At 41.1% G+C, this 13,575-nt stretch overlaps 1 protein-coding gene across 4 annotated transcripts in view; it reads right to left on the bottom strand.

The window, feature by feature from the left end:
* The window catches only part of AK4 (adenylate kinase 4), a 74,995-nt gene that overhangs the window by 37,131 nt on the left and 24,289 nt on the right, over positions 1–13,575 (bottom strand). For 3 of the 4 annotated variants that reach the window (XM_060089914.1, XM_060089915.1, XM_060089918.1), the window contains one exon: positions 3,629–3,748. The exons of the other annotated variant lie outside the window; for it this stretch is intronic. In XM_060089914.1, the coding sequence (XP_059945897.1) occupies positions 3,629–3,748 (120 nt within the window). The remainder of the gene's footprint in view (positions 1–3,628; positions 3,749–13,575) is intronic. 4 annotated transcript variants of the gene reach the window in all.

Genomic DNA, 13,575 nt, shown 5'->3' with positions numbered 1-13,575 from the left:
CCATCTCACTGCTGATGCTTAAATTCAGGCCTTCAACGTCTCTTGGTCCAATTGTGCTAACAATCTCTTACTCAGCTTCTAGTCACCACCTCCTCCCCTACCCCAGCACCTAATAGCTTGCTGCTAACAGAATAGTCTTTCTGAAACACAAATACATCCGATCGTGTTATTCCCCTTTTTAACTCTTCAGTGGTCCCTATAGCCCAAAATTTCCAGTTCCACCATCTTTGCGTAGAATCAAAGTCCATCACCCCAGGATTTCCCCTGCCTCTCTGTTTGCAGGCCCAGGAAGACACTAGGCTAAGTCATTCCTCTCTTACCCAGTTCACACTGTGCCTCTGCTGAAAAAATCCTTCTTCCCAACCCCCATTAGTCAACCTGCAGGACATCTCTCTATTCATCTCTTTTTCCATAAAGTTGTTCCACTCCTGCCTCCCACCAATAGAACCGACAATTTTCTCCTTTGTCTCTTCAGTGTACCACATGTATATGATTTTATTATACTGTCAATTTTTTACACACCTGACTCCCCTACTGTAATATAAGTCCTGTGAGAATACAGAAAGTGTCTTGTCATTTTATCAACAGCACCTTATAGTGCCTGACACACAGTAGGAGCTTTATTCATTACTGCCTGATAAACACATATCTTCCACGGGCCATTATAGCCTTTCTCTTGACAAAAGTTTTCAGTTCAGTCTCTTGGTTCCCTCCAGCCCCATGAGAACATAGGTCCTGATTTTTTTTAATGGAAGGCATTCTAGAAAGATATGATCTACTCTATAGTCAACTTTTCAGAACACTTCCAAAGTGAAGAATAAATGTTGAATAGTAGAGTTCACGAAGAATGGACCATAGAACAAATCCCAGAGGTTATAGGTAGGGCAGGAGATTCTATGGTCATATACGCCTTGTGACATTTCCTTCTATGAAGAGTTAAATCACATTATCATATTAAAGGTTCATTAAAGTCCTAAGAAATTGGTTAACTTTGGACTTACTAACTTTGGATAGGCAAGTGAACCTTCCTTTGCTTCTGTTTTCTCATCAATAAATGGAAATAACAGTCTCTACCTTGATATGGTTATTGTAGGAATTGAATGAGATAATAAATATCAAATGCTCAGAACAATACTTGGCATACAGTAAGTGCTCAGTAAATTCAAGCAACATTTAATATTTAAATTGACATTTTCTAAACACATTTAACTACAAAGTCTGTTTTTTTGTCTAGCCATTACTAACACTGCCCACTACACACTTTGAGAAACACCAATATAGAATAAATACTCTACCACATGTTGGCCATTATGGAGATTTACGGCTCCAGACTTTAGGAGAAATATAGGCAATCTGATAGTTAAAATGTAGGACAATTCACTCTGGCTTCTCTGTGGCTGGCAAACATCAAAGTTTCAGCTGTCGCAACTTGCTGAGATAGGAAAAAGTGCATTGTGTGAACTTAAGGAAAACTACTCTGTCATGGAAAGAAGTTTCTTAAATATAAATCTCACTACCCTTTCTGTACCTAGAAAGCAGTATATTCATCAAGTTCTTATTTTCATTGCCAAGGAATCCTGCTATTAAGGAGTAAGACAGGGCTTCCCTGGTGGCGCAGTGGTTGAGAGTCCGCCTGCCGATGCAGGGGACACGGGTTCGTGCCCCAGTCTGGGAAGATCCCACATGCCACGGCGCAACTGGGCCCGTGAGCCATGGCCGCTGAGCCTGCGTGTCCGGAGCCTGTGCTCCGCATCAGGAGAGGCCACAACAGGGAGAGGCCCGCGTACCGCCAAAAAAAAAAAGAGTAAGACAAATAATCCATCCAGTCCATTTTTTTCCTTTAATAAATGAAAAGATTTATACTAGTAAAACTTAAAAGTAGATGATTCTTTTTTTTTTTTTTTTTTTTTATGGCTGTGTTGGCTCTTCGTTTCTGTGTGAGGGCTTTCTCTAGTTGTGGCAAGTGGGGCCACTCCTCATCGCGGTGCGCGGGCCTCTCACTATCGCAGCCTCTCTTGTTGCGGAGCACAGGCTCCAGACGCGCAGGTTCAGTAATTGTGGCTCACGGGGCTAGTTGCTCCACGGCATGTGGGATCTTCCCAGACCAGGGCTCAAACCCGTGTCCCCTGCATTGGCAGGCAGATTCTCAACCACTGTACCACCAGGGAAGCCCAAAAGTAGATGATTCTTAATTCCAGTTTCCTCAAGTACAAAATTGTGCAGTATTTTGTGTGTGAGCATCTGTATGCATCTTCCTGGGTTAAGTATCATAGGAATGACTGAGGTTTTTTTAACCATTTTTATAAAATTGAAGTATAGTTAATTTACAATGTTGTGTTAGTTTCAAGTATACAGCAAAGTGATTCAGTTATATGTATAACTGAATATATATACTTTTTCATATTCTTTTCCATTATAGGTTAATACAAGATATTGAATATAGTTGCCTGTGCTATACAGTAGGTCCACGTTGTTTACGTATTTTACATATAGTAGTGTGTATATGTTAATCCCAAACTCCTAATTTATCTCCTCCCCACTGCTATCCCCTTTGGTAACCATAAGTTTGTTTTCTATGTCTGTGGGTCTATTTCTGTTTTGTAAGTAAGTTGATTTTGTATCTTTTTTTAGTCCCACATATAAGTGGTATCACGTGATATTTGTCTGAGTTTTTTAAAAAAAATCAGGCCTATGTATCATTTAAATATTAAAAATCAAACAATAGGAATGGGTATATACAGTGAAAAGTAAATCTCTCTCCCAACCCTAATCCTTACCCAGAGCCAACCACTAGTATCAGTTTTTTATATCCTTCCAAAGACAGCTTATGTATGTGTTTGTAAGTATATATAGTAATATTATACTGTCACTCCATTTTTATAGAGATAATAGTATATGATATTAACTATACTGCAACTAGCTTTTTTCACTCGGCAGTTTATCTTAGAGCTCTATCCATATCAACACAGAGGTACAGATTATTTGGTTAATGGACATACCAAAATTTAAGGCAACCCTATGATAGATAGATAGGTTGTTACCAGTGTCTTGCTATTTACAAATAACACTGAAAACAAACATCCTTTAACATACATCTTTAGGCAAGAAATCAAGCAGGGAATTGCTGAATCAAAAAATATAAAGACTGCTAAACTGCCCTCCAAAGGTTGCCCATTTTATCCTCTCAAGAATACTTACTTCCTATACTCTCCATAAAAGGTTTTCAGATTTTCTATCTTTTTTAATCTGACAGGTAAAAAATGATAACTAATGCTTTTAATTTATGTGGCCTATTTTGAATGAAAGAACCTCTGATTTAAGATGAGTCATACTTATGACGACTTAGTCATGGAAACAAAGGCACGATCAAAACTGGAACAATAACAGGAATTCAGTGAAGGTTTGCTTCAAGCTGACGGCTCTAGGGATGGTGGTCTGCAGACAGAGGAATTAAAAGGTTTCACCACGTGAGGTTTCTATCACGTTGCCAAACTGGAATATGTCTAAATAGACGACTGAACGTTTAGGGGAAAAGGGCATTTTGCAACCTGTAAGAAATATGGGAGTGTGCAAGGAGACAATGACCCACTATTGGCAGAGGTCCATCGGACCCACACGTTCAACTCACCATCCAGTAGCCAGTGCTGGCCGCGCCTGTTCTCCAGCTCTGACAGCATGAGGCGTGTGATCACGTGATCTGGAACCAAAAGACTTTTCTCTATGTACTGCTTTGCCATATCACCAACTTCTATTAAAGACAGGAAAAAGACACTCTCAAAAAAGAAGCTTCAAAAAAAAAAAAACTTACAAACTCTTTTCTGACAGTTTTGCCTTCTTTCTCATTCCTCCCTGATGGCACGGGGAAGCTGAGAGGCACAACCATTCCTTAGAGACCAAAGGAAAAATTTTCCACTGCTCTTCTAGAAAGAATGCTGGATGACACAAACATCAACCGGTTTATTTCTTTTCATGAGCCTCAGGATAAGCAGATGGCACCTTGCTGACGCAGTTGTAGGAGCAGCGCAGTGTTATTAGTGGAATGCCAAGTTCATAAAAAGATGTGAATTTTAAAATTTTTTTCAAAGAAAAAAATGCTCATATCATAATTTAAAATAACAATTTCTTATATGTGGAAATTGTAGGTTGGGTTCAGGAGAACAAATTAGCAGTTTAAATCTGCTAAATTTCTAGGAACTGAATTTCTTTCTTTAATCAAGATGAAGTCCTCTGCTCTCCAGGGATCTGATAATGAACCATTAAGAAACACATTCCTGACAGGCCAATTAAGTTCTTATAAAAAACATATAGCAAAATTACATTACTAGGTAAAAAAGCTCAAGAATCATTTAGCCTCCACCTTCACCTAGAATTTAAGGCAGAGCCCTTCCTTCCCCAGACTGAGCCTATACTCCCAACTCTGACTTCAACACTGAAACGTGGGCTGTGAAGAGTTCCCATCACTGGACAAGGATCTCAAAATTAGGCCCAATGATGTAGATTCGGTAACGTGCAAGAAACAGAACATATATGTGGCTAAACATGGATGTGAACAAAACACATTCATTCAACAAGGATTTGTTGACTGCATATGATTTAACAGGTAATATTCTACAAATGTAACAGTGACTAAAAGTTGCAGTTACTGATCTCTAAGCAGTATTACTTTCCTTAAGAGCAACAACAACAATCTTAACTGAGAGTACATATTATCCCAGGCACTTATACGTGTTATTTCATTGATTCCTAAGATCCTCAACTTTAGACAGGAGGTAATACCCATATTTTTTTAATGACAGCTTTACTGAGATATAATTCACACACCACAACATTCACCATCTTAAAGTGTACAATTCAGTGGTTTTTTAATACTTCCTCAGTGTCATGCAATCATCACCACTACCTAATTTCAGAACATTTATATGACCCCAGAAAGAAACCTTGTACCTATTAGCAGTCACTCCCCATCCCCTCCTCCTTCTAGGCCCTGGCTTCTACTAATCCACTGTCTATAGATTTGCCTACTCTGCACATTTCACATAAATGGAAGCACATTATGTGGTTTTTTGTGCCTGGTTCCTTTACTTAGCATAATGTTTTCAAGATGCATCCACGTTGTACCACCTACAGTACTTCATTCATTTTCATGGCTGAATATTATGATTCCATTGTATGGACATATCATATTATTTTCACCCTTTGGATATTTTGAATAATGCTGCAGTGTACAAGTTTTTGTGTGAATGCATGCTTTCAGTTCTCTTCGGTAATACCTGTAAGGTATATATGTTTCACATCTGAAAAATCACTGTCAGACAGAACGCTCAGAGTAACTGACAAGCTTAGTGTTTACTCTGCAATGGTCAGGCCAGCCCCAGAGCCCTGTTTTTAGTCCCATCCACCAAACTTTAAGGTACATATAAACAACAAATAGACATCTTCCAAGGTGAGAGACCAAGATGTGAACTGGCTCCAAATATCCCATGAGGAAACAGTAATGAGTAGGAATTGTCTTGTTTGGAAAAGAGAAGAACCAGAGAAGGCCATGACAACAATTTACCCATAACCTGATACTTGACACATGGAAGGCATTAATTTATTTAATCCTCAGGGCTTAGAATTAGGACTAGTAGGAATTATAAATGAACAGGAAAAGTTGCCTAAGGAAATGTTTGAATGGAGACTGCCCAGGAAGGGATATTATAGAGAGATTTTGAAAACCGGATTGGGGATTGGGCTTAATTCATGTTTTAGGTCCCTTCAGATGGAGGATTTATGGTATTAGGCTATGTCTGACTTCAGTAATTTAATGAAGAACAGTATCAAAAATGATACGTCTAAGGCCTCTGGTTATCTCCTGACCCTCCTAAATGGCTTCCACTGAGACCTCTGACACTTACCCTGTCCAAACTCAACATTCCCCTCCCACCCTGCTCTTGCCCTAGTGTTTCCTGCCTCCTCAGTAATGGAGTCCCCCATTATCCACAGTTTTCTTGGATTCAGTTACCCAAGGTCAAGCACGGTCTGAAAATATTAAATGGAAAATTCCAGAAATAAGCAACTCGTAAGTTTTACATCGGGTGCCGTTCTGAGTAACATGATGAAATCTCTTGCCGTCCTACTCCGTCCAGCCTGGGATGTGAATCATCCCTTGGTCCAGAGTATCCCACCTGTGAGTCACTTAGTAGCTGTCTTGGTTATCAGATCAACTGTCTCAGTACCTTCAAGTGACCATATTTTACATAATAATGACACAAAGTGCAAGAGTAGTGATGCTGGCCATTTGGATGGGCTGAAGAGAAGCTGTAAAGTGCTTCTTTGAAGTAAAAAGGTAAAAGTTCGACTTAAGGAGGAAGGAAAAACATTGTATGCTGAGGCTGCTAAGGTACATGGTAAGAACAAATCTATCCGTGAAATTGCGAAGAAGGAAAAAGAAATTCATGCCAGTTTTGCTGCCGAACCTCAAACTGTGAAAGTTATGAACACAGTGCATGACAAGGGCTTAGTTAAGATGAAAAATGCATTAAATTTGTACAATAAGATATTCTGAGACCACATTCATGTAACTGTTAGTATAGTATATTGTTATAATTGTTCTATTTTATTAATTATTGTTGTTAATCTCTTACTTTACCTAATTTATAAATTACTTTACCATAAAATTACTTTATCGAAATTACTTTATCCTAGGTATGTATGTATAGAGAAAAAACATAGTATATATATATATATATATATATATATATATATATATATATATATATATATATATATATATATATATATATATAGGGTTCAGTACTCTCTGTAGTTTCAGGCATCAACTGGGGGCCTTGGAACCTATTCCCCATGGATAGGGGGATGTCACCTAAGGTTAAGCACAGTTGTCTTGATTTTCTTGATTTTTCCCACTCTTTTATATCTTAACTGAACATGAAGATTTTGAAATTCTACTTCCACAGTGTCTCTCATATCCAAGACAACTGATCAAAACATAATAGTGCAACAGTAACTATTGGTCAACAAATTTGAGCAAGCTGTGGGGATGCTGTAGAACAGGCTATGTCGTTGTGAGGAGAGAAAAGTGCAGCGATGGCCCTGGACCACCCTGGTAGTTAACAGGAGTGCATGGCTTATCAGAAAGCTGAGCCAAAGGAAGGAAGCAGCTAGATACACCCCAAAACCTAATTTAGAAATCTTTATATAGTGAAGAGGAGACAGTTGGTCAAAGAATCAACAGACTGATAAACCATCTCATAGCTAAGATCAAAGTGGGTCCTTTACCCATACCAATCGTTGACCATCTACAAAATCAAAAGATTGCTTCTGGGGTCTTCCACATATCAGTGAACCAAAAGAATAAATAAGTAGATTACCTAAACAGCCAATTCTCAATTCTTAGCTTACTTGACTTCTCAGTAGCATGCGAGATGGCTCCTTTGCAGTAAGTACAGCAGCTAGAATGATCCTTTTAAAATGCAAGCCCATCGTAACCCTCCAATGACTTCCCATCTCATTGAAAGTATAAGCCAAGTCCTCACCTTGGTCTCCAAGGCCCTGTGTGATTAGGCCCTAGTTCTCTGACCCCCTCTCCTACTTCTCTCCTTATTGCCCATCTTATTCCAGACACAACAGCCTCCTTCCACTTTCCTGAAGATCATAAGCATGTGCCCTCGCCAGGACCTTTGCATCTGTGCTTTCCTCTGCCGGGAACACTCTGTCCTCCAGAATTTCACATGGGTCAAGCCCTCACTGCATCCAGGTCTCTGATTAAGTATCACCTCAAAATGGGCTTCTCGGGGCTTCCCAGGTGGCGCAGTGGTTGAAAGTCCACCTGCCGATGCAGGGGACATGGGTTTGTGCCCTGGTCCAGGAAGATCCCACAAGTAGAAAAATTTAAGATAACACAGAACTTAAGTACCTATTAAATTGGTCATTTCTCCAAAACTCAGGCTTCTAGGCTGTGGAAGATATTTTTATTGACCTCAGTTCTTTCACGTTAAAGTTGTCCATATCCGCCTTAACAGACTGACATAGATCATTGTATTCCGGGCAGCAAATATGGCAAAACACTGTCCACTGCTAAAAGGGGAGGATTTGGGGCACACGATTTGAATTATCTTGATTAAAAAGAAAATACCGGGACTTCCCTTGTGGTGCAATGCTTAAGAATCCACCTGCCAACGCAGGGGACACGGGTTCGATCCCCGGCCTGGGAAGATCCCACATGCCACAGAGCAACTAAGCCCATGCACCACAACTACTAAGCCTGTGCTCTAGAGCACACGAGCCACAACTACTGAGCCCGCGTGCCACAACTACTGAAGCCCGCGTGCCTAGAGCCCATGCTCCGCAACAAGAGAAGCCACCACAGTGAGAAGCCCGTGCACCACAAAGAAGAGTAGCCCCCGCTTGCCGCCACTAGAGAAAGCCTGCGCGCAGCAAAAGACCCAAATATAAAATGAATTTATAAAAAAGAAAGAAAAAAATACCTTTGTCTAAATAACTAGGAGAGCCACTAAGCAAATAACATTTCTTTAGAAAAACCATGAGAAAACACTCACAGATATGTAGGTGGCACAAAATCCATTCTATAGTCACCCTAATTATTCACAACTGCTAGCTCAAACATTCCAGAGACTGAATGACTTCCAAAAAGAAATAAATGCATAAAGGTCCAATATGTGAAAGACAGATTACTGAAATGGGGCAGTGGGGGGAGATGGCAAACACTGTTCACTAAGGGGAAAGTGGAGAATATGGGATGTGGTTGTTTTTATGGTTTAAATACTCTCTGAATCCACTTAATACCCACTCAGTTGATATTTATTCAGCAACTACCATGTGCCAGGCCCTGTGCCAACCTCAGAGGAGGCCTGTCCCAGAGCTCAGAACCTAAACACTGGGATCAGGTGCCAGCCACAGAAAGCTTTCAAAAGCAAAATTTTATGGAATTGTACTCTGTCAGGCAAAAAAATTAAATAGTCAGTAATTATCACATTACATTATACAAGCTCTTACGTTGTCAATAAAATTCCGTATAAATATATTTTAAAACAGAAATAGGCTATTGGTCACAAACTAAATGAGGGTATTTGGTCAAATATTCAACCTGCCAGCTAATTCACCTTTGACCACTTAAGAGTTATCCCTAAAATCCTAGTCCAGAGTTAACAGAAAGTCAACCAGGCTCCCTTAATCTCTTGACACTGGAGACAAAAAGATTTGTTTTAACAAAGGTGGAGATTAAGAAAGATAATCAACTTTAGTCAGGTAAAATCCACTACTGGAATGGAAGTCTCTTGAAACCAAACCTCAACTACTATTAATACTTTAAGCAAAGGCAAGTGAGGTCTTTTTATTTTATTTGAATATATGTCTTTTGTCTTTCTTTGTCAAATACTTTTTTCAATAACTAGCCCAGAAAGTGCCAGCATAAAGACAACAATGACAAGGGTGTTTTGTGGCATGGGCCTCCAACCAGCTGTGCAATGACCCTGCCAGCATCCTACCAGAGACCTCCCACTTTATCCCTGTGTATTCGAGTCACTCCAATTACTCAGAACCACAGGTGAAAACTCTCTTCCCCAGGAACATGCCACTTATCTAACCAAAATTTTCTGTGCATCTACTACACACAAGGCACAAGAGATACAAATATAAGAACACCTCCAAGAACGAGGAGTGGAGACAGACTCATGAACAGAATTATTAAAAAGTGTATGCTCTGGGACTTCCCTGGTGGTCCAGTGGTAAAGAATCCGCCTTCCAATGCAGGGGATGCAGGTTCGATCCCTGGTCGGGGAACTAAGATCCCACATGACACGGAGCAACTAAGCCCACGCACCACAACTACTGAGCTCACACGCCTTAACGAGCGAGCCTGCGTGCCACAAACTACAGAGCCCACGCACCACAACTAGAGAGAGAACACCCTCATGCCGCAACTAAAGAGAAGCCCCTGAGCCGCAACTAAGACCCAAAGCAGCCAAAAATAATAATAATAATAATAAAATAAATAAAATGTAAAAAGAAGGTACCTGAGATAAATTTATAACTTATTTATTGTAAAATAATGCAAAACCTTGAAACTATAAAGACTTTAATCCTATTTGTTCTTTGTTCCTTTGGACATCATCAGACTGAGATGCCCAACAGGATCAGGTCACTGACCACGTGTCTCTCCTGATTTCACATGAACCACACCTGTCTTCAAAACCTTTCCCCTGGGCTTCCCTGGTGGCGCAGTGGTTGAGAGTCCACCTGCTGATGCAGGAGACACGGGTTCGTGCCCTGGTCCGGGAAGATCCCACATGCCGCGGAGCGGCTGGGCCCATAAGCCATGGCCGCTGAGCCTGCACGTCCGGAGCCTGTGCTCTGAAACAGGAGAGGCCACAACAGTGAGAGGCCCGCGTACCTCAAAAAAAAAAAAAAAATTAGCTCATCATGGGGTCAATAATTATTTGTGTTTTAACCAAAGGAAACTGCAGCGAAAAATTATTTAAATCCATGATCTATATAATCAACTACTCCCTACATCAAAAGGACGTTAACAGTAAAAAAAATTATTTTTCTTTTTAGATTTGAACCCAAATTTATGTAAAGTACAAATGTTTATCTCTTTACCACTAATTCTGAGATTAAAATGAAAGAATTTGTAATGTGATTTCTTTTTTTCTATCGAGATATGACTCACATATAACATTACATCGGTTTCAGGCCTACAACATAATGATTTGATATTCACATATATTTTGAAATGATCACCACCATCAGTCTAGTTAACATCTGTCACCACACACAGTTACAAACTTTTTTTTTTCTTTGCTGTCTTTCGGCTGCACCACACAGCATGTGGGATTTTAGTTTCCTGACGAATGGATCAAACCCACACCCCCTGCAGTGGAAGCACGGAGTCTTAACCACTGGACGGCCAGGGAAGTCCCCAAACTTTTTTTCTTATGATGAGAACTTTTAAGATATATTCTCTTAGCAACATTCAAACACGTAATACAGTATTATTAACTATAGCCACCACGTTACACATGACACCCCAGGACTCTTATAACTGAAGTTTGTACCTTTTCATCCCCCAAAGCCCCCACCTCTGGCGACCACCAATATGCTGACCACCAATCTGTTTTCCGTATCTATGAGCTCAAGGTTTTTTTGTTTTGTTTTGTGTTTTTTAGATTCCACATAAGTGAGATCATACAGTTTATTTACTCTTGATATCTGCATTTTTATCAAGGGACAATACCCTTTCAAAACTACTGTAATGGCTTCATAATGAGGCAAAGAGCCAATACGCTACAATGAATTACCACCAGGTTGGGAATCTGTAGTCTTGATCTGAAGTTTGTCTCCAAGCCTCTGCCCACAGGACTGAACACATCAGTGTCCTTCACTTATCGCAGCCTCAAGTTTCCTCATCTGCGTGAGGGAGGTGGACTCTTCCTCTGTCATCTCAGAGGTGGAATTTCAATTTCCTGTACCTGGCTTTTGGCTCAGAGGGCTGGCTTCTCAGTATGCCTGAAACCACAGCAGGATCCTTTCAACCACCAAGACTCTACCTCTGAGGTGAGGACAGGGACCCCAGAGACTGAGAGTCTCCCTGCCTTCATGGGCAGCTAAGGCGCTGATCATTACACCCATTCTAGATGTGAGGAGTGGCGTCCGGACCAGAACTCAGGCGTGACAGTCTGCCTGGGAATCAGGGCCAATGCTTTGTTTGGCCTCTTTGCTTTTTTTCCTCTCTAGCCAGACTGGATATTTACATTCACTTAGTCTAATTTTGTACCCTAGGTCCAGAAATGTGTTGGCAGTGGGTGTGTTTCTGTAATAGCCAAGATAAAAATATGCATGGACAAAAGCCATGACTTTGGATAGGGTAGGGGCTAGCATTACTGAGAAAGAAGGTGATCCAATATCTAAGCACAAGGAATACCCTTAACCTTTCTCATCCCACTAGCAGGTCAATTATGTGACTGCCCCCCCCACACACACAGATTCAAAGAATCAAATTGTACAGTAACTTCATTTTAAGACTTTAAATAAATCATGAAAAGAAAAAGATACTGGAATTTCATTAAGCCAAAAAAAAATTTGGATGTCCTATGTCGGGAATATTTTCTTGGCCTAGAATAGGAACGCATGAATTTATAGACACACCACAAACATCTGGAGAAGGACCACACGCTGCCTTACATAAGCAGCAAAGGAGAAAAAGCAGATTGGGATGAAGGCAACAGAATCTGGGCAAGGGAACAAATGGGGAAAGGCAAGTAATAATGATCCACAAGGTTTACCAAAATCAAAGATGAGTTTTAGACCCAGAGCATTTAACCATCTCCTGAAGCTCGAGTTCTGCAAGTCTGCCTTGGCATCCACCATACCGGGCACTTTCAGCTCCAAGGAGTAGGATCATACTTCACATCTTACGAGCTCTCTAGATTTTCTCAACTCCCCTGTAACCGTATCACAACCCAACTACTAGCCGCATTCAGAGGACAGGGAGGAATTTCACTTTTAACGCAACATAAAAGGAGCTCCTTCCCATTGCAGAAGGTCCCGGGTGTGGATCTGGCTGTACCAGGCATCTTGTCGGCTGCCTCCCTGGGCAGGACCTTGGCTGCAGATCTGTACAAGGGAAGCTGCTGTTTCCTCCACTGCCATCTGCTCAGAGAGAATGGATTGCTACTGCTGCCCATGGGGGACTTTTTTTCCCTCTCCCTGCCTCCCTCCCTTTTCCCTCCCTCTGTCTTAGCTTTCTGGCAATATTCTGGTCAAGCACTACTCCAAGAACACCGAAGAGGTACACGTTCCCCAGCCTCCCATGGCTGGTAGGAGAGAGTCCTGCGAACAAAGGGAAAGAGAAGGAGGGAAACAGCTGATGCTACCACTCTTTTTGCTAGGGCTCCCAGTGGGGTCACATGGTCCACGGAGAAGGCCAACACGCAATCATCCTTTAACACCAGCAAGGACAACAACAACAGCAACAATAATAATAATACCAGAGGGCACTCAAATGAAAAACAGTACGGAGGTTCTGCAAACAATCAAAAATAGAACTACCGGGCTTCCCTGGTGGCGCAGTGGTTGAGAGTCCTCCTGCCGATGCAGGGGACACGGGTTCGTGCCCCGGTCCGGGAAGTTCCCACATGCCGCAGAGCGGCTGGGCCTGTGAGCCATGGCCGTTGAGCCTGCACGTCCGGAGCCTGTGCTCCGCAACGGAAGAGGCCACAACAGTGAGAGGCCCGCGTACCGCAAAAAAAAAAAAAAAAATAGAACTATCATATGATCCAGCAATTCCACTCTGGGTATTTATCCAAAGAAAATGAAAACACCACCTTGAAAAGACTTATGTAGCCCCATGTTCACTACAGTTCAATAGCCAAGATATGGAAACAACCTAAAGGTACATAAGTAGATGAATGGATAAAGGAAATGTGAGAGAGAAATACATACTTACATACATACATACACACACTCATATACACACAGACACACACACACAGCGTAATATTACTCAGCCATAACAAAGAAGGAAATCTTGCCATTTGCAAGGTATAGACCTTC

The sequence above is a fragment of the Mesoplodon densirostris genome, chromosome 2, assembly GCF_025265405.1.
Source record: "Mesoplodon densirostris isolate mMesDen1 chromosome 2, mMesDen1 primary haplotype, whole genome shotgun sequence".
Taxonomy (NCBI): Eukaryota; Metazoa; Chordata; class Mammalia; order Artiodactyla; family Ziphiidae; genus Mesoplodon; species Mesoplodon densirostris.
This window is presented reverse-complemented; position numbering and strand designations above follow the sequence as displayed.